At 41.0% G+C, this 23557-nt stretch overlaps 1 protein-coding gene across 3 annotated transcripts in view; it reads left to right on the top strand.

Moving 5' to 3' along the window:
- Positions 1 to 20121, top strand: part of LOC126416277 (probable ATP-dependent RNA helicase spindle-E) — a 264514-nt gene extending 244393 nt beyond the window's left edge. For all 3 annotated transcript variants that reach the window (XM_050083917.1, XM_050083919.1, XM_050083916.1), the window contains exons 25-26: positions 9042 to 9260; positions 19449 to 20121. In XM_050083917.1, coding sequence (XP_049939874.1) covers positions 9042 to 9260; positions 19449 to 19578 — 349 coding nt within the window. In that variant the 3' untranslated portion in view covers positions 19579 to 20121. The remainder of the gene's footprint in view (positions 1 to 9041; positions 9261 to 19448) is intronic.
- The last annotated feature ends 3436 nt before the right edge of the window (positions 20122 to 23557 follow it).

The raw sequence follows: 23557 nt of genomic DNA, 5'->3' as shown, positions 1-23557 counted from the left end.
GGCTAGGACCATTTCTTATCCCATCGGAATTCTGCTTAACAAAATTGGTAATTACTGTGAGGTGCATTACCTTTTCGTTCTTTAGGTGTGACTGGTCTAAGGAAAATGTTTGTTTTCATCACATAAAAGACATCCCCATTTTTGTTATGACTATAAGGAATAAGCAAAGAACTGTTTCTTTCTGAAGATGAGAAGACCTCAGTTATAGCTATCATAATTGGCTTACGTTTGGCAGCTAACTTATGTACCATCTAAAATGAATGACTCTTAAGATATGTTGGCTCACTAGTATCATATTTTTCAGAAAACTGCTCCTAAAGTTCGTGACACGCAAATTTGATGGGACCTGTAGATAATTAAAAATTAAGCATATTAATCATCATACATAGAGCCTGCAGGTGTTGTATTTTCAGAACTGAATTGCAGTTATGAAGCCTCAAAGAAAAATTGTAACTTGGTGATAACAATACGCTGGATACCATGGTTTTTTCTTTCTTTGAGTCACCTTTAGTAAGAATTACAGTGGTCCTTTATTGTCAATGCTGGACGTAATACGAAACCAAACTGGTTTTGTTCTGTCAGGCACAGTCATAATAAAACAAAAATAAATAAAGATACGCACATTTCCACTTGATAAACACACACAAAAAAAGCCTTACAAAAGATTCCACTGCAAACACTACACTTTCTTCTCATTTTAATCTTGCATAACACATTGTTGAACCAATTGGCCCTCCTCATAACTTAAGACACTTTTGAATGTGATTGGGCATACTTCTTACCACGTTGTCCAGATAAGCTTGTCAGATATTGTCCCATTCCTCCACAGTGATCTGTAATGTCTGGGACAGGTTAATTGAAAACCAGTCATTTTAGCATGGTCCACGCATTATCAATACAGTGAGATCTGGAGAAATAGAGGCCGTTCCATCCAACTGATTCTGTGCTCCACAAGGAAGATGTTCACAAGATTGTGACAATGGGGACATGCAAATGGTATCCATCAGCATGACTTCCCTCCACTCCAATATGTTCACCAAATGGAGGTACTTCACATCAGTCGTCTTCCCATGAATTGGCATAAGGTGTGCCCTGCACCAGATTTGACACCACCACAAAACATGACTGAACTGCCTTGATGATGGTGGCAGTCTACAATGCAGTTAGGGTGGAATTGTTGTCCTCATTGCCTCCACACACTAATAGCAGTATTTTCAGGGCTGGAGACTGATATGGGTGTCATCAGAAAAGTACATTGTGTTCCACTGTTGTCTAATCCACAAAGGCGGTTTTGTGCCCATGCGACACAGGCCCTCTGTAAACCCGATTTGGAGGAGGAGGTCTTCTGGCGCACAATCCCTGCTACTTGGTATCTTTTCTGTTGACACCTGCACTCGTATAGCTGTTTGGGACTATCACCACAGATATTTGCCATTGTGTTGTGGAGTTCTGCTTGTTGTTATAAACAGATATCGGTCCTGCACACCTGTTGTTTTTCCATTTCTTCTGCTGCTATTTATGTGAAGATCCTCAACTGATCCTGTTCCTGGAAACTAGTTCCAGATTGCAGAGACATCATTTTAACTCACAGCAACATTCGTTGTGACATCCACCTGTCTCATTCCCTGCTCCATTATACAGACTGTACAGAGCTTTGATTGTACATTATTGTTGTCCGAACCATCCTGAAGCAACACATCTCTCGCAATGAAACACAGCACAAGTACTGCAAGGTTTGCAGGTGAAATAGTTGCAATGGACTGCCCCATCATGGTAGAAATGTTGACTGTTTCCGCTATAATTAAATTGCAAGCAAACCAAGCTATTGATATGGCAATGTATTTCTGTATCTTTAGTATTAAAGTTTTGGCAATAAGCAACATCTATTTTAACCACTGTACATCTGCAACAGTTTAGCTGTTGATATGAACATTTTTGATGATCAGTGTTATATGTGAAAGCTTAGCTTTTTTTGAAGCTATACTGTATGTATATTAATTTAAACAATTAACTTTTCCTGTTTATGTGTTCACACTACTTAACAGTAATGTTACTATGACTGATGACATAATGTGTGCTACGCTCTGACTATTTGCTGTCATTGGCTGGTGAGATCACGTGACATGAGCTCTAATTGCGTGACAAAATCACATCATGCCATGCAAACTGATTTCAGTGCTTTGGAAGCTATCATGCTGTATTTGGTGGAATTCATATTTATACTTTCGTAATACAAAAATATACAGTGTACATGTTACCATTCGCAGGATTGATAAGTTTTACAGCTCGAGGCAACGTGTATTGTCACTTGAAATGGAAAAAAATGTACTTTTGCCTGGGGTATAGCATATTTTTACCTGGCAAATGTGTATTTTTAGCTGAGAAATCTAGGAATTCTGTCGTCTGCATGTACATAGTGGAGGTACATATCTATCAAATGCATGGTGAAGCATTCTTCTAAATATTTCTTCTACATGTTTCTCTCCATAACTAATTGTTTTGAGTTCATTATTGAGTTATGACAAATTCCTCTTTGTTTAGTTTTCTGAACATTCAGATCCATCTACTTGGTTTAGTTGGTCCTTGTGCTTTGGTAATCATTGTTACTACAACTACCTCATGGTCACTGATGCCAGTTTCAATGTGGACATCCTCAGAGTCGTCAGGTCTATTTGTTGCTATTAGATCCAGTGTATTTTCACCATGACTGGGCTTAGGAAGAATATGTTCTAGACAGTTCTCAGAGAAGAAAATTAGTAATGTTTCGAAGGATGATTGATCAAAGTCTCTTTCAATAATGACAGTATGATTGTGGGAATTGTGTATTGGTGAACTCAGGTTTTCTCTATAAGTGTCTGGTTATTCCTGGAGGTGAATCTTATAGTTGATAGAAGGCTCCAATTATAAGTTGATGCCCAGCTTTGATACTGAGACTTGCCCAGGCAATATTGCATGCAGTTTCAATTTGAGTTTCTTGCCTACTGCGTAAAATACATGACCTCCATTTACCATTAGTCTACCCTTTTATATACACATATCTAAAAACAAAGGTGATGTGACCTACCAAATGAAATTGCTGGCAGGTCGACAGACACACAAACAAACACAAACATACACACAAAATTCAAGCTTTCGCAACAAACTGTTGCCTCGTCAGGAAAGACGGAAGGAGAGGGAAAAGACAAAAGGATGTAGGTTTTAAGGGAGAGGGTAAGGAGTCATTCCAATCCCGGGAGCGGAAAGACTTACCTTAGGGGGAAAAAAGGACGGGTATACACTCGCACACACACACATATTCATCCACACATATACAGACACAAGCAGACATGTCTGCTTGTGTCTGTATATGTGTGGATGGATATGTGTGTGTGTGCGAGTGTATACCCGTCCTTTTTTCCCCCTAAGGTTAGTCTTTCCGCTCCCGGGATTGGAATGACTCCTTACCCTCTCCCTTAAAACCCACATCCTTTTGTCTTTTCCCTCTCCTTCCCTCTTTCCTGATGAGGCAACAGTTTGTTGTGAAAGCTTGAATTTTGTGTGTATGTTTGTGTTTGTTTGTGTGTCTGTCGACCTGCCAGCACTTTCATTTGGTAAGTCACATCACCTTTGTTTTTAGATATATATTTCCTACGTGGAATGTTTCCCTCTATTATAACCATATCTTTTATATACACATATATTTTTCTAAAAGCTTCCTTGCTTTCAATTTCAGATTGTAACCAGCTTTCAATACCCAGTATTATGTGAGCTCCACTGCTCTTCAGGAGTGCCTCAAATTCTGGCACATTGTTGTGAATCCTTCTGCAATGAATCAGTATGATTTTTATACTCTTGCTTGTGGGAGGCATTTCTTTAGATGTGACTCTGGCGTTTCAGGGTCCCATACAGCTATTGTTGTCTGGATTGGATGGAGAGCGACCTGATGTAAGAACCCCTTGTGTGCATCCCACACACAGTTACCTGGGTAGTGGCTTCTGATGTGTATGAAAATTGTGTGAGCAGGGCTGGTATTCTCATTGCTCTTTGTTAGTTGCTGGAATGATCTAAGTATGGCCTTGGAACTCAGACAACATTCTTTGTTTGTTCCAGTGTGTGTCACTGTCTGCAGTTGCTTGCATCCTCTTCCTTCTGTGGCAGCCAGAATAGTCTGTTCAGCATATTGACTGAGGCCCCCGATGTCTGCACTGAGTGCACCTGGTTTTCCTTTCCATACTTTGCTGCAATTTCCCTGAGGGTACCATTGTTCATTGTACGTTTGAACTGCTAACTATTAATAGACCCTACTCTTTTGTGTTTGGTTCTTCTCGACACAGGTACATCAGGTTTCCCACAAGTGAAGTTAGTCTCACTGGATCAGTTTCAGTGGAAGACAGTGCTTCAAACACATTGGTGCACAACAACATGAGGAAACATAAATTTCATTGAAAATCTGTGTTTTCTCATTTTGATATACACTAAAATTCAGGGTGAACGATTCTTTGAATGAAGATGCTACTGCTAAAATTGTATAAAGCGCATATGTTGTTTAAATCAGATGCATTTTTTGCAGCACTGTGTATGGTTTGGATGCAATCAACAAAGAAAACCTGCTTAAATTTGAGGTGAAGTTTTTGGACCTAAATTTTTGAGGCAAATTTAATTGATGTGTGATTTTACTCTTTACTTGAAATACTGAAAGGTGGCTTATATACATAAATAAAAGTAAATAAATGTGCAAATTGCATTGATTTTGCACTTAGCTGGTTTTGTGACATTGTAACATTAGTAAATCTCACAAAAATGACGTAATAATGAAGCACAACAAAGCAAGTCTTCCCCTTGGGGCAGCAAACAGTGCAACAATATTGACAGTCAGAAAGTGGGAGAAAGCCGCCACAAGAAAGAACAAAATGTTAGGCAATGTTCAGAATCTACATCCAGGATCGAAAATAAGTATGCCTCCAAAACCCAAAAGGACAGATTCTACATAAAGAAGTACCACCAGAGAAATATGATGCTATGCGGTATGTCCATTAATGACCACTTTGACTCTTTAAGTATCCTTTTTCCAAAATGTACAATGTTTAAGGAATTAAACCTACAAATTAGAAGTCTTCGTGAGTGTTCACCTCAGGGATATGCATGTGCATTATGCATAAGTGAGCATGGGCTGGAAAAAGGATTGGAATGCACGGCTAGTACTTCAGATTTTTAAGTCATTAGTGACTTTTAGTAGGAAAATAGGGCAACCATAAAAATAACAGTGACAAAAATTAAACATGTAAAATGTATTGAATGAAACTTTGAATATTGTTTTTGTGAATTAACTGTCGGTAAAGGTGTTAACGTGTGTTTGTACTGTTGGTGTCAGTGAACTTTATAATGCTTCCTGAAAATATTGAGAGGCTAATGAATGAACTGAAATATCATCATAAAATGTACACTTGTGCTCAATGATTTCAGTGTCAACTTTAAAGCAAAGCAACACTCTGCCATTCTGGCCTCAGAAAGGTCACTCAGAACTGACTAACTGCGATGTCACCTACGTCAGCGACATCATTGGATGGAGTATAGATGGATGTGGGGGCAGCACATTGCTCTCCTGGCTATTGCCAGCTTTCCTGACTGTGGAGCTGCTGCTTCTCGTTTGAGGGGCTCCTCAATCGGCATCACAAGCCTTAGTGCATCCTGGTCCAGACCTCGCACCACGGAAACAAAACTCTGGTGGTACTGGGAATCAGATCTTGGTCCTCTGCATATTAGTCAAACATGCTGACCACAGAGCTATAGAGGTGGACTTCAGCAAAAGCCATTAGATCTCTTCAGAAAGTATGACTGCAGCTGTGCATAAGTTTCACCAGTGCATAAGTTTCACCAGTGCATAAGTTTCACCAGAAATAAATAACAGTAATCTTGTTGATAATGCTCTGCAGATTAATAGACTATAGAGTGATTGAAAAGGGAAAACCAGATTTCAGTTGTTTATTACAGACAAACTATGAAAGATAGAAACAAATTGCATGTCATTGGATAGAGGAAGGTTCCTAGTTTTATGTTAGCACTGACACCCTACACTCGGTGTGAGCACCGTGCATTGTTTGAAAAACATGGAACAGTAGTTTGTTTGATTCCACACATGAATCAACAGCTCCCTGTTCATTAAATTGACAGCTTCAACAATTCGGTTTCTCAGCTATTGAAGAGTTGATGCCATAGGTTGGACAAAGACTGTGTCTTTTATGTACTCCCACAGAGGAAAGCACAAGCTGTGCAGTGTGGTGACCTGGGAGACCAAAAACAATGAACAAGATCTTGTTGTTAACCTACTCCAATTCGGCATTGTGGGACAGTGTTAAGATAACGCTGCACCTCGATGCGGAAGTGAGGTAGAGTGCCAATGGGCATAAAAATTGAATCTTTGTGGTGCTAAGGAAGCGAATAATTTTGCAGCATGTCCCGGTATCACATTCCTGTCACAGTTCCCACCGCAAAAAGTAAAGGTCCGTAAACTGTGCAAACCAAAATGGCAAAAAACACATTTAGTTTCGATGAGCTTCTTTCGTATTTGATGACAACACCAGTATTTTGTGACCCCCAAATTCTTACAGTATGGCAGTTTGCTTTACCCTGTATATGATATGTCAATTTGTCTGAAAAGATGAATTGTTCAGAAAAGTGTCATCTGCCATATCCTGCAGAATGGAAAATTCTTGCCTTCTGTTATGGTTGCCAGGATGCAATTGCTGCAGTAACTGGAACTCAATAGGCTTCATATGCAGGTGTAGTTTCAGTACACACCACACTGTTATTTGAGAAAGTTATGTTCCTGCCTCACCCATGTTATGGTCGTCCGAGAGCTGCATGTGAATGCATCTCAGGTACACTCGACATTTTCATTAGACTTGTGTGGCTCTTCCCTTTGCATGTGCAACCAACTTCCAAGAATTTTGTATGCCAGTCATAAATCGCTTTTGCAGAGGCAGCTTGTTACTGAATCAGCACTGGCGGAATGCACATTACACTTGAACACTGAATTGAATTCACATAAATTCCAATAAAGAAAATTATTTCTCTTGTATAGTTTCCATGTTGCTAGAAACAAACAACAGCATAGCTGTGTCAAAATTTTGATCCTTCTTCTATGCAGTGAAATGTGTAATGTGTTTCTAGCGTTTATAGTTTGTCTGTAATAAACAACTTAAATCTGTTGTCACCTGGTATTTAGTGAACACCATACAAGAGTATCCCAAAACTTGATTTAAAGCACTAGCTTTTCAACTCTCATTGTATAAGTTCATATGAATGAAAAAAGGAAAGAAGAGGAACTGTGTTTATGTATTCACAAACTCTTGTAAGAGTAAAAGGTGCTATTTACAAGTTGAAAAACAAAATGTCGTATGGCATTGACGGTATACCAGATAGAATACTCAACGCAGAGCAGAAAACACAATTTCTGCCCTTGCATTCATTACTGAAATCTCATTTTCCACAGGACTATTCACTAGTAATCTCAAAAACTTAACAGTGGAACTTTTTTGAAATAAGAGGACAGCTATGAAATAACAAACTACAGATCATTGTCATTGTTATCCAGATTCGCAAAAATCATTGAAAATATAATTTATGAAAGACCATCAGATTTCCTGAATCAAAGTAAAATACTTTTCTTATTTAAAGATGGTTTTAAGAAAACAAATCCACTGAAACTTCAGTATTATTTTGACACAAGTTTTCAGTGCTGTGGACTATAATGAACTAAACTGTGGCCTGTTTTCAGAAGGTCTTCAATGTCATATGTCGGTGATCATCTAGTCAGTAAGTTGTATTATTATGCAGCTTGGGGAATGGTCTGTGCCGGTTTAAGTCTTATCTGTCGGACAGATACCAGAGAGTGGAAGTATCTAACAGTGGTGGAGCTTTTATCCCAACCTTCAGAAAAGTTAATTAAGGAGTATCCCTGTGTGCTGTATTATGCCCTTTGCTGTTCTTAGTATTTATAAATGATTTACTACTACAGTTAACTGCAGCAGGAAACCCAAAGAGGTAGGAAAATGGTTTTGCTGTAAGTTTTTGGTAGTAAATGGCTGGATGAGATTCAGTCACTTACATTTAGGAAAACATAGGCTTTCTGAAGACCAATGAGCTCTCAGCAGTTTTAAATAGTAATGTTCACAGGTATGAAACAGTGAACATAGAATATTTTTAGAGAGAAGTGTGCAGAAACACCTAAATTGTTCACCATTGTTTTAAAGAACTACTATTTATAACCTCTAAGAACCAAAATGCAGAGACACAATGCATACATCATTTCTATATAAAGGCCACAGACAGTGATTTATAAGTAAAATCAAAAAAAGTTAAGTGTAAGAGGGAGAAACCAATGATAATTGACAATGATAACTGATTTTTCTTTAGAGCTTTGCCTCATAAGACTCGAGCAAATCTCAGGACTCATCAAAAAGGAAGTAAAAAACAGGCCCACAGTGAACACCTTCTAAAGCATTCATGAACTTAGGATACATCACCATTAAGTTAAGTATAATACATGAAACTGAGATGTAACTTATTCTGTGACATAAAATAAAATAGTTTCAGGGATAGTGCAATGTGACTAGTGACAATGATGTATAATTTGGTGTGTAATTTTATTCTTAGTGATCTAAATACTCATCACAAATAAATACAACACAATATGATCAAAGGTAGCTTACAATATTTACTATAGTATAGAGATATAAGCTGTACAAACATGTCTCATAAAATAATATATGGCAAATCGTGTGTAGGTATTTGTTGTTATTAAACAGTGCGTACATGTGCTTATTGAAACAGAGTATACTGAATCAGTGTACACACTAAGGTGACATCCACGCATTGTATATTTTCTACAGATGTATAAATAAATAGTGTTATTCAGCTTGTCAGTAGTTTATAGAATTTTAGTGTTTGCAGTCTCATTTGAACTTTTTTTGGAAAGAATTTCTTTAAACTGAATTCTTAGTATGTTTTTGCTGAATCTTCTATTGTTTCATTCATCAATTACATTTATTTTGATTTTTCAGGCTCCTCAAAGTAAAAAGAAAAGATGTTCCAATGGTTGTGCCATTGTCACAGTTTGCTTGGAAGTTGGCACCAAAACACCTCCTCCTCAGTCCAGGAGATGCTCCTGGGGTAGATCGTATTATATTCAGACTTCACTGGGCAATAGAACTGCAAGAAGAAGACGAACAACACGTCTGGATGAAGCAGCATCTTGAGCAGCTACACTCTCTTGTTAAAATGTATGTCATAAAAAAGAATCAACTGCCAAATTTTAAGAGAAGATGCACAATATTATTTTCTATGTCATACGATCACCGAAGTTAAGTGCTGTCAGGTGTGGTTGGCACTATCCAGGCCGCCATGCGCTGTTGCCATTTTTCGGGGTGCACCCAGCCTCGTCATGCCAATTGAGGAGCTACTCGACCGAATAGTAGCGACTTCGGTCAAGAATACCATCATAATGACCGGTAGAGCGGTGTGCTGACCCCACGCCCTTCCTATCCGCATCCTCCACTGAGGATGACATGGCGGTCAGATGGTCCCGGTAGGCCACTCGTGGCCTGAAGACGGAAAGTGTGTCATACTTTCTCTGTCAGCCTGGAAAAATATTGTTAACTGTATTCATTAATCATATTTTAAGCAAGCTAGCTCTGTTAGTATTTTTCATTCATTTGAGCTTTAATGAGTTTAAAAATTAGATTATTCCCTGACCATTATGATCAACAATCCATAGTTAAATGTAAAGGAGACATTGGTTGCAAAGAACCCGAAAGAATCCTTCGGCAAATCGGTAAACTCCAATCCCCACAATTTCTTTATGTTCAAAACGTGTCTTACAATGGTCAGACAGTGCCAAATATGTTGCAACTTTTTCACTATACCTCTTCAGTTGTATTTATTTCCAGTGTTTGTAATTCACTTTCTTTCCCAAATAGGATTATTACTCCCACTACCTTGTGGTTGTATGACTCTAAAATCTAATAATGTTTTGGAACCACTTTGTTCATTCCAAGAGTAGAAATTAATTTTTGAGTTACTCTTTTTAAGCATGAAAAATTATTTTCATTAGTGTGGTAATTACTACACTGCTGGTCTCCTACAATTATTTAAATTTGTTGCATACTTTTTTCACAATTTATTATATATATATAAAATCTCCCCCCTCCCCCTCAAATCATTTCTTGCTGTATGGTTTAGTTGTATGAGAATAGTCTTGTACTGTGGGAAATTGTGTGATAATTTATTTGGAGTGTATAGCATGTCTCTTTTTGCTGTCAGCAAACAGTGAATCATCAACAGAAAATTTTGTAATGTGGAAGACAATTTGTCTGATGTGGCGTGTTAAAAGTATTTTATTGTTTATACCTAAAAACAAAGATGATGTGACTTACCAAACGAAAGCGCTGGCACGTCGATAGACACACAAACAAACACAAACATACACACAAAATTCAAGCTTTCGCAACAAACTGTTGCCTCATCAGGAAAGAGGGAAGGAGAGGGAAAGACGTAAGGATGTGGGTTTTAAGGGAGAGGGTAAGGAGTCATTCCAATCCCGGGAGCGGAAAGACTTACCTTAGGGGGAAAAAAGGACAGGTATACACTCGCGCACACACACTCATATCCATCCGCACATACACAGACACAAGCAGACATTTGTAAAGGCAAAGAGTTTAGGCAGAGATGTCAGTCGAGGTGGAAGTGCAGAGGCAAAGATGTTGTTGAATGACAGGTGAGGTATGAGTGGCGGCAACTTGAAATTAGCGGAGATTGAGGCCTGGTGGATAACGGGAAGAGAGGATATATTGAAGAGCAAGTTCCCATCTCCGGAGTTCGGATAGGTTGGTGTTAGTGGGAAGTATCCAAATAACCCGGACGGTGTAAAACTGTGCCAAGATGTGCTGGCCATGCACCAGGGCATGTTTAGCCACAGGGTGATCCTCATTACCGACAAACACTGTCTGCCTGTGTCCATTCATGCGAATGGACAGTTTGTTGCTGGTCATTCCCACATAGAATGCGTCACAGTGTAGGCAGGTCAGTTGGTAAATCACGTGGGTGCTTTCACACGTGGCTCTGCCTTTGATCGTTTACACCTTCCGGGTTACAGGACTGGAGTAGGTGGTGGTGGGAGGGTGCATGGGACAGGTTTTACACCGGGGGCAGTTACAAGGGTAGGAGCCAGAGGGTAGGGAAGGTGGTTTGGGGATTTCATAGGGATGAACTAAGAGGTTACGAAGGTTAGGTGGACGGCGGAAAGACACTCGTGGTGGAGTGGGGAGGATTTCATGAAGGATGGATCTCATTTCAGGGCAGGATTTGAGGAAGTCGTATCCCTGCTGGAGAGCCACATTCAGAGTCTGATCCAGTCCCGGAAAGTATCCTGTCACAAGTGGGGCACTTTTGTGTTTCTTCTGTGGGAGGTTCTGGGTTTGAGAGGATGAGGAAGTGGCTCTGGTTATTTGCTTCTGTACCAGGTCGGGAGGGTAGTTGCGGGATGCGAAAGCTGTTGTCAGGTTGTTGGTGTAATGGTTCAGGAATTCCGGACTGGAGCAGATTCGTTTGCCACGAAGACCTAGGCTGTAGGGAAGGGACCGTTTGATGTGGAATGGGTGGCAGCTGTCATAATGGAGGTACTGTTGCTTGTTGGTGGGTTTGATGTGGACGGATGTGTGAAGCTGGCCATTGGACAGGTGGAGGTCAACATCAAGGAAAGTGGCATGGGATTTGGAGTAGGACCAGGTGAATCTGATGGAACCAAAGGAGTTGAGGTTGGAGAGGAAAATCTGGAGTTCTTCTTCACTGTGAGTCCAGATCATGAAGATGTCATCAATAAATCTGTACCAAACTTTGGGTTGGCAGGCTTGGGTAACCAAGAAGGCATCCTCTAAGCGACCCATGAATAGGTTGGCGTACGATGGGGCCATCCTGGTACCCATGGCTGTTCCATTTAATTGTTGGTGTGTCTGGCCTTCGAAAGTGAAGAAGTTGTGGGTCAGGATGAAGCTGGCTAAGGTAATGAGGAAAGAGGTTTTAGGTAGGGTGGCAGGTGATCGGCGTGAAAGGAAGTGCTCCATCGCAGCGAGGCCCTTGATGTGCGGGATATTTCTGTATAAGGAAGTGACATCAATGGTTACAAGGATGGTTTCCGGGGGTAACGGATTGGGTAAGGATTCCAGGCTTTTGAGAAAGTGGTTGGTGTCTTTGATGAAGGATGGGAGACTGCATGTAATGGGTTGAAGGTGTTGAACTACGTAGGCAGAGATACGTTCTGTGGGGGCTTGGTAACCAGCTACAATGGGGCGGCCGGGATGATTGGGTTTGTGAATTTTAGGAAGAAGGTAGAAGGTAGGGGTGTGGGGTGTCGGTGGGGTCAGGAGGTTGATGGAGTCAGGTGAAAGGTTTTGTAGGGGGCCTAAGGTTGTGAGGATTCCTTGAAGCTCCGCCTGGACATCAGGAATGGGATTACCTTGGCAAACTTTGTATGTGGTGTTGTCTGAAAGCTGATGCAGTCCCTCAGCCACATACTCCCGACGATCAAGTACCAGGGTCGTGGAACCCTTGTCCGCCGGAAGGATGACGATGGACCGGTCAGCTTTCAGATCACGGATAGCCTGGGCTTCAGCAGTGGTGATGTTGGGAGTAGGATTAAGGTTTTTTAAGAAGGATTGAGAGGCAAGGCTGGCAGTCAGAAATTCCTGGAAGGTTTGGAGAGGGTGATTTTGAGGAAGAGGAGGTGGGTCCCGCTGTGACGGAGGACGGAACTGTTCTAGGCAGGGTTCAATTTGGATAGTGTCTTGGGGAGTTGGATCATTAGGAGTAGGATTAGGATCATTTTTCTTCGTGGCAAAGTGATACTTCCAGCAGAGAGTACGAGTGTAGGACAGTAAATCTTTGACAAGGGCTGTTTGGTTGAATCTGGGAGTGGGGCTGAAGGTGAGGCCTTTGGATAGGACAGAGGTTTCGGATTGGGAGAGAGGTTTGGAGGAAAGGTTAACTAATGAATTAGGGTGTTGTGGTTCCAGATTGTGTTGATTGGAATTTTGAGGTTTTGGAGGGAGTGGAGCTGGAAGTGGGAGGTTGAGTAGATGGGAGAGACTGGGTTTGTGTGCAATGAGAGGAGGTTGAGGTTTGCTGGAAAGGTTGTGAAGGGTGAGTGAGTTGCCTTTCCGGAGGTGGGAAACCAGGAGATTGGATAGTTTTTTGAGGTGAAGGGTGGCATGCTGTTCTAATTTGCGGTTGGCCTGTAGGAGGATGCTCTGAACAGCCGGTGTGGATGTGGGAGAGGAAAGATTGAGGACTTTTATTAAGGATAGGAGTTGACGGGTGTGTTCATTGGCTGAGTTAATGTGTAGGTGAAGGATTAGGTGGGTGAGGGCAATGGATTGTTCAGTTTGGGACTGGTATAGGGACTGATGGAAGGAAGGGTTGCAGCCAGAGATGGGAACTTTAAGTGTGAGGCCTTTGGGGGTAATGCCAAATGTCAGACAAGCCTGAGAAAATAAAATATGCGAGCGTAATCTGGCTAGGGTGAAGGCATGTTTGCGGAGGGAATGTAAATAAAACTTAATGGGGTCGTTGTGGGGGTGTTGTGAGGGTGACATGGTATTAGAAGGTGGAAAATGTAACATGAGGTTGAAATGGATATGAAAATAACTGGAGAAAAAAGGCGAAAAAGTGTTGGATAAAGCTGGGCTATGTTGATCCTGTGGTGAACTTGGGTTGGTAGACAACGATGTGCACAAAGGTTACGTGGTTGTGTTGCCGCCAAAACACGTTAAAGGATGGAGAGATTTGGGAAAATTTCGAAAAAACGGCGTGTAAATGTATTAAGAAGAGTGGTTTTGTGGTGGCAGATTATGAAAATGAGGCTAACAATTGTCTGGTGAAGAAATAATGGCGTTAAAACCTGTGGGAAGCGGCTAAAAATTATCAGTGATGTAGGAAAAACGGAAATGGAAATAAAGCGAAAGTTATCTGACTTCCAGCCTTGCCTCTCAATCCTTCTTAAAAAAACCTTAATCCTACTCCCAACATCACCACTGCTGAAGCCCACGCTATCTGTGATCTGAAGGCTGACCGGTCCATCGTCATCCTTCCGGCGGACAAGGGTTCCACGACCGTGGTACTTGATCGTCGGGAGTATGTGGCTGAGGGACTGCGTCAGCTTTCAGACAACACCACATACAAAGTTTGCCAAGGTAACCCCATTCCTGATGTCCAGGCGGAGCTTCAAGGAATCCTCAGAACCTTAGGCCCCCTACAAAACCTTTCACCTGACTCCATCAACCTCCTGACCCCACCGACACCCCGCACCCCTACCTTCTACCTTCTTCCTAAAATTCACAAACCCAATCATCCCGGCCGCCCCATTGTAGCTGGTTACCAAGCCCCCACAGAACGTATCTCTGCCTACGTAGATCAACACCTTCAACCCATTACATGCAGTCTCCCATCCTTCATCAAAGACACCAACCACTTTCTCAAACGCCTGGAATCCTTACCCAATCTGTTACCCCCGGAAACCATCCTTGTAACCATTGATGCCACTTCCTTATACACAAATATCCCGCACGTCCAGGGCCTCGTTGCGATGGAGCACTTCCTTTCACGCCGATCACCTGCCACCCTACCTAAAACCTCTTTCCTCATTACCTTAGCCAGCTTCATCCTGACCCACAACTTCTTCACTTTCGAAGGCCAGACACACCAACAATTAAATGGAACAGCCATGGGTACCAGGATGGCCCCATCGTACGCCAACCTATTCATGGGTCGCTTAGAGGATGCCTTCTTGGTTACCCAAGCCTGCCAACCCAAAGTTTGGTACAGATTTATTGATGACATCTTCATGATCTGGACTCACAGTGATCTTCATGATCTGGACTCACAGTGATCTTCATGATCTGGACTCACAGTGATCTTCATGATCTGGACTCACAGTGAAGAAGAACTCCAGATTTTCCTCTCCAACCTCAACTCTTTTGGTTCCATCAGATTCACCTGGTCCTACTCCAAATCCCATGCCACTTTCCTTGATGTTGACCTCCACCTGTCCAAATGGCCAGCTTCACACATCCGTCCACATCAAACCCACCAACAAGCAACAGTACCTCCATTATGACAGCTGCCACCCATTCCACATCAAACGGTCCCTTCCCTACAGCCTAGGTCTTCGTGGCAAACGAATCTGCTCCAGTCCAGAATCCCTGAACCATTACACCAACAACCTGACAACAGCTTTCGCATCCCGCAACTACCCTCCCGACCTGGTACAGAAGCAAATAACCAGAGCCACTTCCTCATCCTCTCAAACCCAGAACCTCCCACAGAAGAAACACAAAAGTGCCCCACTTGTGACAGGATACTTTCCGGGACTGGAACAGACTCTGAATGTGGCTCTCCAGCAGGGATACGACTTCCTCAAATCCTGCCCTGAAATGAGATCCATCCTTCATGAAATCCTCCCCACTCCACCACGAGTGTCTTTCCGCCGTCCACCTAACCTTCGTAACCTCTTAGTTCATCCCTATGAAATCCCCAAACCACCTTCCCTACCCTCTGGCTCCTACCCTTGTAACCGCCCCCGGTGTAAAACCTGTCCCATGCACCCTCCCACCACCACCTACTCCAGTCCTGTAACCCGGAAGGTGTAAACGATCAAAGGCAGAGCCACGTGTGAAAGCACCCACGTGATTTACCAACTGACCTGCCTACACTGTGACGCATTCTATGTGGGAATGACCAGCAACAAACTGTCCATTCGCATGAATGGACACAGGCAGACAGTGTTTGTTGGTAATGAGGATCACCATGTGGCTAAACATGCCTTGGTGCATGGCCAGCACATCTTGGCACAGTGTTACACCGTCCGGGTTATCTGGATACTTCCCACTAACACCAACCTATCCGAACTCCGGAGATGGGAACTTGCTCTTCAATATATCCTCTCTTCCCGTTATCCACCAGGTCTCAATCTCCGCTAATTTCAAGTTGCCGCCACTCATACCTCACCTGTCATTCAACAACATCTTTGCCTCTGCACTTCCACCTCGACTGACATCTCTGCCCAAACTCTTTGCCTTTACAAATGTCTGCTTGTGTCTGTGTATGTGCGGATGGATATGAGTGTGTGTGCGAGTGTATACCTGTCATTTTTTCCCCCTAAGGTAAGTCTTTCCGCTCCCGGGATTGGAATGACTCCTTACCCTCTCCCTTAAAACCCACATCCTTTCGTCTTTCTCTCTCCTTCCCTCTTTCCTGATGAGGCAACACTTCGTTGCGAAAGCTTGAATTTTGTGTGTATGTTTGTGTTTGTTTGTGTGTCTATCGACGTGCCAGCGCTTTCGTTTGGTAAGTCACATCATCTTTGTTTTTAGGTATATTTTTCCCATGTGGAATGTTTCCCTCTAATAATTCATATCATGGATTTTATTGTTTTATGGATATGGTCCTAAAACATTTCAAAATTTTATGAATTCTCTTTTCTGGAAAATATTTGCAAGAAAACTATTATTTTGATGATGCACTTTGGGAGGATTGTGGAGTGCTTCATTTTTCGTTCTCTTGATGGCATTGTTGTAGTCTAAAAAAGTAAGGAGGATCTTCTTTTAAGTAATGTGAAAATTTACTCGTGGTAAAATGATGGTGATCTGCAAAAATACTTCTTTAGCATACAAGATAGTGCAAATATGGTCTCTCGGATCTCACTGACCTACCACAAAGCTACAAGCAGTGTTCCTGACAATAACTTGTTATCTTTGAGCAAGTAGAAATTTTAGGGTTCCCTGATACACACCTAACAGTTAAACACTTGACTGAGAGCCAGCATTTAGTCTGCAATAAGTCCATGAACCTGCATCATGAGCTGGATCCATTGCATGTTGACACACAGTGAAAGACTGAAGATGCAGTGTTGAAAATATATAAGCAAAAAAAGTCAATAGTTCAAGAATAAACACTAGATCACTTTCAGTTTCATCTAGCAGATATGATAAAGATGCCTTTCTCATCTAAAAAGATGTTTCGGAGTTTATTGAAATTTAGTTTTCTGCTTACAATGTGTTTAAAAAAGGACGATGGCTCAAACTCGCGTCCTTTCATCCCGATTTAGGTTTTCTATGACTTCCCTAAATCGCTTCAGGCAAATGCCAGGATGGTTCCTTTAAAAGAGTACCGCCAACTTCCTTACCCATACTTTTGTAATTCCTAATCCGATGGGACCGATAACCTCTGCCCCCCCCCCCCCCCCCCCCCAAATCAACCAACCAAAGAATGGATTGAATATTGCCACACAAAATGGTTCAAGTGGCTGTAAGCACTATGGGACTTAACATCCAAGGTCATCAGTCCTCCTAGACTTATAACTACTTATACCTAAATAACCTAAGGACATCACACACATCCATGCCTGAGGCAGGATTCGAACCTGCGACCGTAGCAGCAGCGCGGTTCTGGACTGAAGCGCCTAGAACCAATCGGCCACAGTGGCTGGCTTTGCCACACAGTATTATGTGTTGATGGGACTAAGCCTAAAGTTAAGTGTAAGAAGTGAGAAACAGCAAAAGGTGTTCCAATTCATCCATGACAGCATTCTAATAAATTTGTCCAAATTACCTCAACTCTGGTATCTGGCTCCGCTGAAGCTGAATGCTTGCCAGATGAAATGGGCCGAGATGGGATAGTATTGTCACTGTCTGACCACCTGAATCTACCCGCCAATAGTGTTTCTTGAGGCTATTGTAAATATGGCTGCCCAGCAAATGGTTAGTCAGTTCTGTACTCACATGTGATACTGTTGGTTACTATGTAAGGCAACTCAGGCAACTGTAGCCACACTAGCTACAGTTGTCTGAGACTGCAGTTGTGTGTGTGTGTGTGTGTGTGTGTGTGTGTGTGTGTGTGTGTGTGTGTGTGTTGTCTATTTTTGACAAAAGCCTTTTGGGCTGAAAGCTTTATTTGTGACAGTCTTTTTGTTGTGCCTATCTATGACTCAGCATTTCCACTATATGGTGAGTAGAAAGCAGCATACATCAGTCATCCACTGCTGCTAGTCGCATTGCAAACCGTGACATGGGGGAGTCAAAAGAAGAGAAAAGAGGTGTTGTTCGTGTTCTGACAGCAGAAGGAGTAGGAGGAACGGAAAATCATCGACTAATGTCACAAGTGAATGGCAAACACTGCATGTCCCTTGTTAGGATCAAGGTGTGGCACAAGCGTATCAGGGAAGGACGGGTGTCATTAGCCGATGGTGCATGGTGTGGAGCACTACACTGCATTACCAATGACATTGTCCAGCTGGTGGATACACTCATTACCCAGGACCACCAAGTGACAGTGAAAGCCATAGCTGCTGTGGTTGGATTGAGCATCAGAAGTGTTCACACCATCATGAAGGAATGACTGCACATGCACAAAGTAAGTGCCCAGTAGGTGCCCCACAGTCTTCAGTCACACCCTGGAAGCATGTCGAATGGCCCATTGTCTTGCTCATCTGCAGCATTTTGTTCAGGAAGGTAATGCATTCCTGGCATGAGTGGTGGTTGGAGAGGAGTCATGTTGTCATCACTTTGAATCAGAATCAAAATGACAGTCTCCAGTGGAAGCATCCAGGGTCACCACTACCCAAAAAAGCCAAAGCCATCCACATGAGTGCAGGAAAGGTTATGCTGACATTATTCTTTGACCAAGATGGCCACCTTCTGATTCACTTCCTGCAGCACGGGACAACAGTGAATGCCCAGTGTTACTCGCCAACCTTGACCACCCTTTGCCAAGCGATCAAAACAAAACAACCAGGCATTCTCAAATGTGGGGTGATTCTGCTCCATGACAATGCAAAGCCTTGTATGGCCAACACAGCTGCGGCACTCCTCCAGAAATTCAAAAGGGAGGTTCTCGGCCACCCTCCCTGTGATTATGCGATTTTTAGTCCCCTTAAAAAGGCTCTGAGGGGCAAAAGATTCAGCTCGAGTGACGACGTCTAGCTGTAGGTGCAGAACTGGTTAACATCGCAGCCCCAGGAATTTTATGAGACAGCCATTCACCACCTTGTGTCACAGTGGGACAAGTGTCTTAACAGCCAGGGTCAATACTTCTAACATACGGGTAATGGTTTCTGCAATTATGCCTCTGGTTCATTTCCTTTTGAATGCCTCTTATATCAATATACAGTGAAAAGAACAGGTGGTCATATTATGTGTGTGTGTGTGTGTGTGTGTGTGTGTGTGTGTGTGTGTGGAGGGAGAGAGAGAGAGAGAGAGAGAGAGAGAGAGAGAGAGAGAGAGAGAGAGAGAGAGCGCGCCCTTCTTCTGAGAAAGGCCATCGTCCAAAAGCTTGTAAGTTTCTAGTATTCTTTTCATATTGTTATTATTCCATCCTGGATGTTCCATTATGTGGGAAATTATTTTATGTATTTATTTTTTCAGGCCTCATCTGAAAAAAATAATTCAGTGTAAACTGTGTGATGTGGAAGTGAATGGGACATCTTCTCTGAAGATTCACTTGGAAACTGAATTGCATAAAGGGAAGGAGTCAACTTTTACACACTACTGTTAGTGTGTAGTATCAAAAGCCTCTTTATATTAGATAATGTCTTTTTTTGGATAGACTACATGTTCCTGTTGGAAGGTTATTGTGATGTAATATTTGTATTTTGGGACAATGTTGGGACTTGAATCTACTAGTTTTTATACAAAGAAGAATTTTTTATTTTATTTTGACGAAAGAGTGATTTGAAAGGAAAATGAAACAAAACTTTTGTACCATAATAAGTTTCTATATGGACAGTAAGTTTCATATAGTGTATGTAAAAGAAATGTGCCCAGAACTCAAGAATTTGTGTACAGATTTTTGCATTGTTTCACTTTATTATATTTATGTTGCACATTATTTTTCTGTGAAGGGAACAGGAATCATTTGTATTTTTCTCTTCATCTCACTTTATCTTAACTATTATTCCAAAGCTATTTCCAGTGTTTATATCAATCTTCAGTACTTAAATTATGTGCAGTAATTTGTTAGTTACAGTTTATTCATCAGTATTATAACAAAGACAATTGTAATTGTGAAACTCCTAGTTTGTGCAACTCTGTGAACAAGTGATTGTGATCTGTGTCATTGTTATTTGTAAATATTAAAATTGTATTGTAAGTATTTTGTTCGTAATATGTGTCATTGAATTTATAGTTACCTGAATTTCATTTGTGCAAATTAATTGGCACTTTTTGTGTAAAGCCTTTTTTTTGGGGGGGGGGGGGCATTTGCAGGGAAGCTGCTGAGAAAAAGCATTGTGGATGAGAGTCCATAGATGAAGGGAAGGCTGTGCCAGATATGGAGCTGATGAGGCAGAACATAGAATGAGATCAAAGACAGAGATTGGAGTAATACCTGGAACTATAGTAGTGTGCACAAAAGGTGAAGAATAATTCAGGGAGAGGAAGAGAATACATTTTGACATTACCAGTTTCTGCTCTATTTCTCTTCCTCTCTTAGTGACTGTGCTGTTGTGCATGTCCAGACAATGTATTTCCATGTGTTGTTGCTATTGTGATAAGACTGAGACCTGGAGGGTTACAGTACAAAAGGTGTGATGGAGGGATAGTTTCCAGCTACACAAATCAGACAAGCTGGTGGGTAGGACACATAGCTACAAGTTGGGAAGCAACCATCACTAGGTAGCCAATCTTGCCCTTATGGAAAGGTATAACTGCCATTTGACTGTATGACATGCTTTATTACACAATCTAGATTTCGGTCTTAGGCCATTTTCAAGTGTTATAAATGTAAAAAAATTATCTGAGTTGTGTGGAACGCAAGTCATCGTTAAAATATATATTGTCAGTTATATAAATCTGATGTTTTAAATTTTATAACCAAAGATATATATTTTAAAGATGACTTGTGTTCCACACAACTCGTATGATATTTGACATTTGTAACACTTGAAAATGGCCCAATGATGAAATCTAGAGCATGTATTAAAGTTTATCATACAGTCAAATGGTAATTATATCTTTCCATAAGTTTTTGTGATTGGGGCTCCAGGAAAAATCATCAATCTTGCCCTTGTCGACAGTTTAGCAATGACCATTCATATGGGGGACAGCCATCTAGAGTAGATACTGTAACTGCTGTAGCAATGTTACAGTGAGTAGAGCTACCACCAATGGCCTGGGATATACTGGGGGTGGGGGGTAAAGTGGAATATGTGTCTGTAAGGAGTGCCATAAAGATGGATCAGAAAATTCTGTGCATTGTGTGAGTGAGAAATCAATGCTTCCAGAGGAGTGGGAAGAAAGTGGCAAGGCCATACAAGAGAGAAATTTTGGTGGGAAAGGCTGGCAGATATCGAAGTGGAGGCTTTTTTGGCGAGTTTACTATGAACTGAGGCTTTTGTGAAACTGGGAGAGAGGTGGAGGTCGATGTCTGGGAAGGTGCTGCAAGGTCTCCATGTGTAATAGATATTTGTCATCTAACCACAACTCCATAGAAAGTGATGTAAGTGACATACAGTACAGCTAGTTGTTCCTTCCCATTCATGACTGCAAAAGTTAACGTGACCCTTCCTTGGATCAACTTCGTGAATTGATGCTTAGAACTCCTCCCCGTGTGTTCTATGCAGTTATCTCACTGATGAATCCGTTGAAAAGTTCTTGAAGCATATTGGATTTGATCAAAAATCTATTGATGTGGCTATAAGTGGAAGTACAGGTAGCTTATCTACTTTAAATAAATTCCAGGATGCCATTATGGTGCATTTATTGACAAACACTGCAAAATAATTGACATTCATACAATCAAACACAAACCACCCAAGAATTAAGGAAAACTGAGAGCATAATTTGCGTAGAGATTGTTTCTGGATTGCCTCCTAACCAATTGAAAAGATTGGTGTCCAACATAAATCTTTAGTACACTTTGTATGGTTTAGGAACTATTCGTACACTGTTGGCAGAATAATAATTTTCATTTGTTCTCTGATATAATTAGTTCACAGCATAGCACCACTGTAGAAGCAAATGTTTAATGACATGTAGGCTTTCCCTAGCGTTTATTATGCTCAAGTTGAGTTTTAATAATAATATTTAATAAACAAAAAAGTCTTAGTTTCATGCTAAATGTTGGTGGGTGGTCCTGTCATTGAGAATTGCAGAGTATGAGCCACTCTCACAGCTTACACATAGTTCCTACTACCACATGGCAGGACGAGTCTCTCTGCCTGTGTTCCAAACGTGAGAACTGCGTCTTACTTGTCACTGTAGCATTCTACATTACTACTCAAGGAAGCAAGTTATTCCTGTTGACTGGGGAGCATCCCATTTGTGTTGTAATAAAAAAATTATTATTACTAAATATGCATATGAAAACACTCTTTAAACTGATACAACACGATTGTGCTACTAGAAATGCCTGGGCGTCATTATTACCCATCGTACTTTATACCTAAAGTCGCACATCTTCATCATCCTACATACGAGAGAGTGTAAGAGTAAAAAATAAAATCATGTACGCGCATTCACAATTAACATCTCTGCCAACTCTTACATTCAATCAGTTCTCTCTCTCTCTCTCTCTCTCTCTCTCTCTCTCTCTCTCTCTCTCTCTCTCTCTCTCTGTCTCTCTTAATAAATACTAACTTCGCAATATCGTGGGGGTTCGTTCATCATGCACCTACACACAATACAGTGTTAAAATTACCAAGTAAAATGTTATCCAATATAAAAGGAGCGTCACATACCATCTTTGGTTTTTTCCTTCCCCCTCATGGCCACCCCCTCCCCTCCTCCCCAGTTAAAATAAGTAATGTCATGGTATTACAGTAAAAAAGAGTAGCCTTTACATTTAATCATTTCTCTCTACATAGCAAACATATGCATCCAGCATCAAAAACAGAATTTTAATTAAACCTGTTGAATAGTTATTTAACTTAAGTAACTAAGAAATGAATTTTCATTATGAACTTCCCTAAATGCAAATTCTTCATTAACTGATTTCCTTAGTGTCTTTACAAATTAAGCAAATTTTGCAAAATTACAGAAATGCCCTATAGTATCATTTACTTGTCTTTTCATTTTACTATGGTTTGTTACAGCTCATTCTGTTCATCGCAAGTCTTTCATGAAGCACTTATGACTATACAGTTGTTATTTTAGAATACAGTTCACTGAGCTTGCCCCCTTTTATTTATTTATTTTTTTTTTTTAACGATTCTGTCAAATCTGATTGTTTGCCATCATCACACAGCCTCCAACTACGTCCTTTTCTTTGCTGATTGGGTTTCTGATTTCCTTGAACCTTACTGATTTATTCACCATGGCTTCAATCGTGGACCAAGATTACAAAATAATTTTACATTTTCCATAATGCTTGTATATTTTTATTAACTATTTCCCCAAATCCCATATAAATATTATCAAAAATTTATTGAAAAAGACTAATTCATTGTTTTTATGTATCAAAAATAATTATCTCCAGATTAAGGATATCAATCCATTCCATGGTAAATATTCACATCTTATGTTTGCAAACATCTCCC

This window comes from Schistocerca serialis, chromosome 8 (genome assembly GCF_023864345.2).
Source record: "Schistocerca serialis cubense isolate TAMUIC-IGC-003099 chromosome 8, iqSchSeri2.2, whole genome shotgun sequence".
NCBI classification, from domain to species: domain Eukaryota; kingdom Metazoa; phylum Arthropoda; class Insecta; order Orthoptera; family Acrididae; genus Schistocerca; species Schistocerca serialis.
Note: the sequence above shows the minus strand (reverse complement) of the source record. Positions and strands in the feature narration are given on the sequence as shown.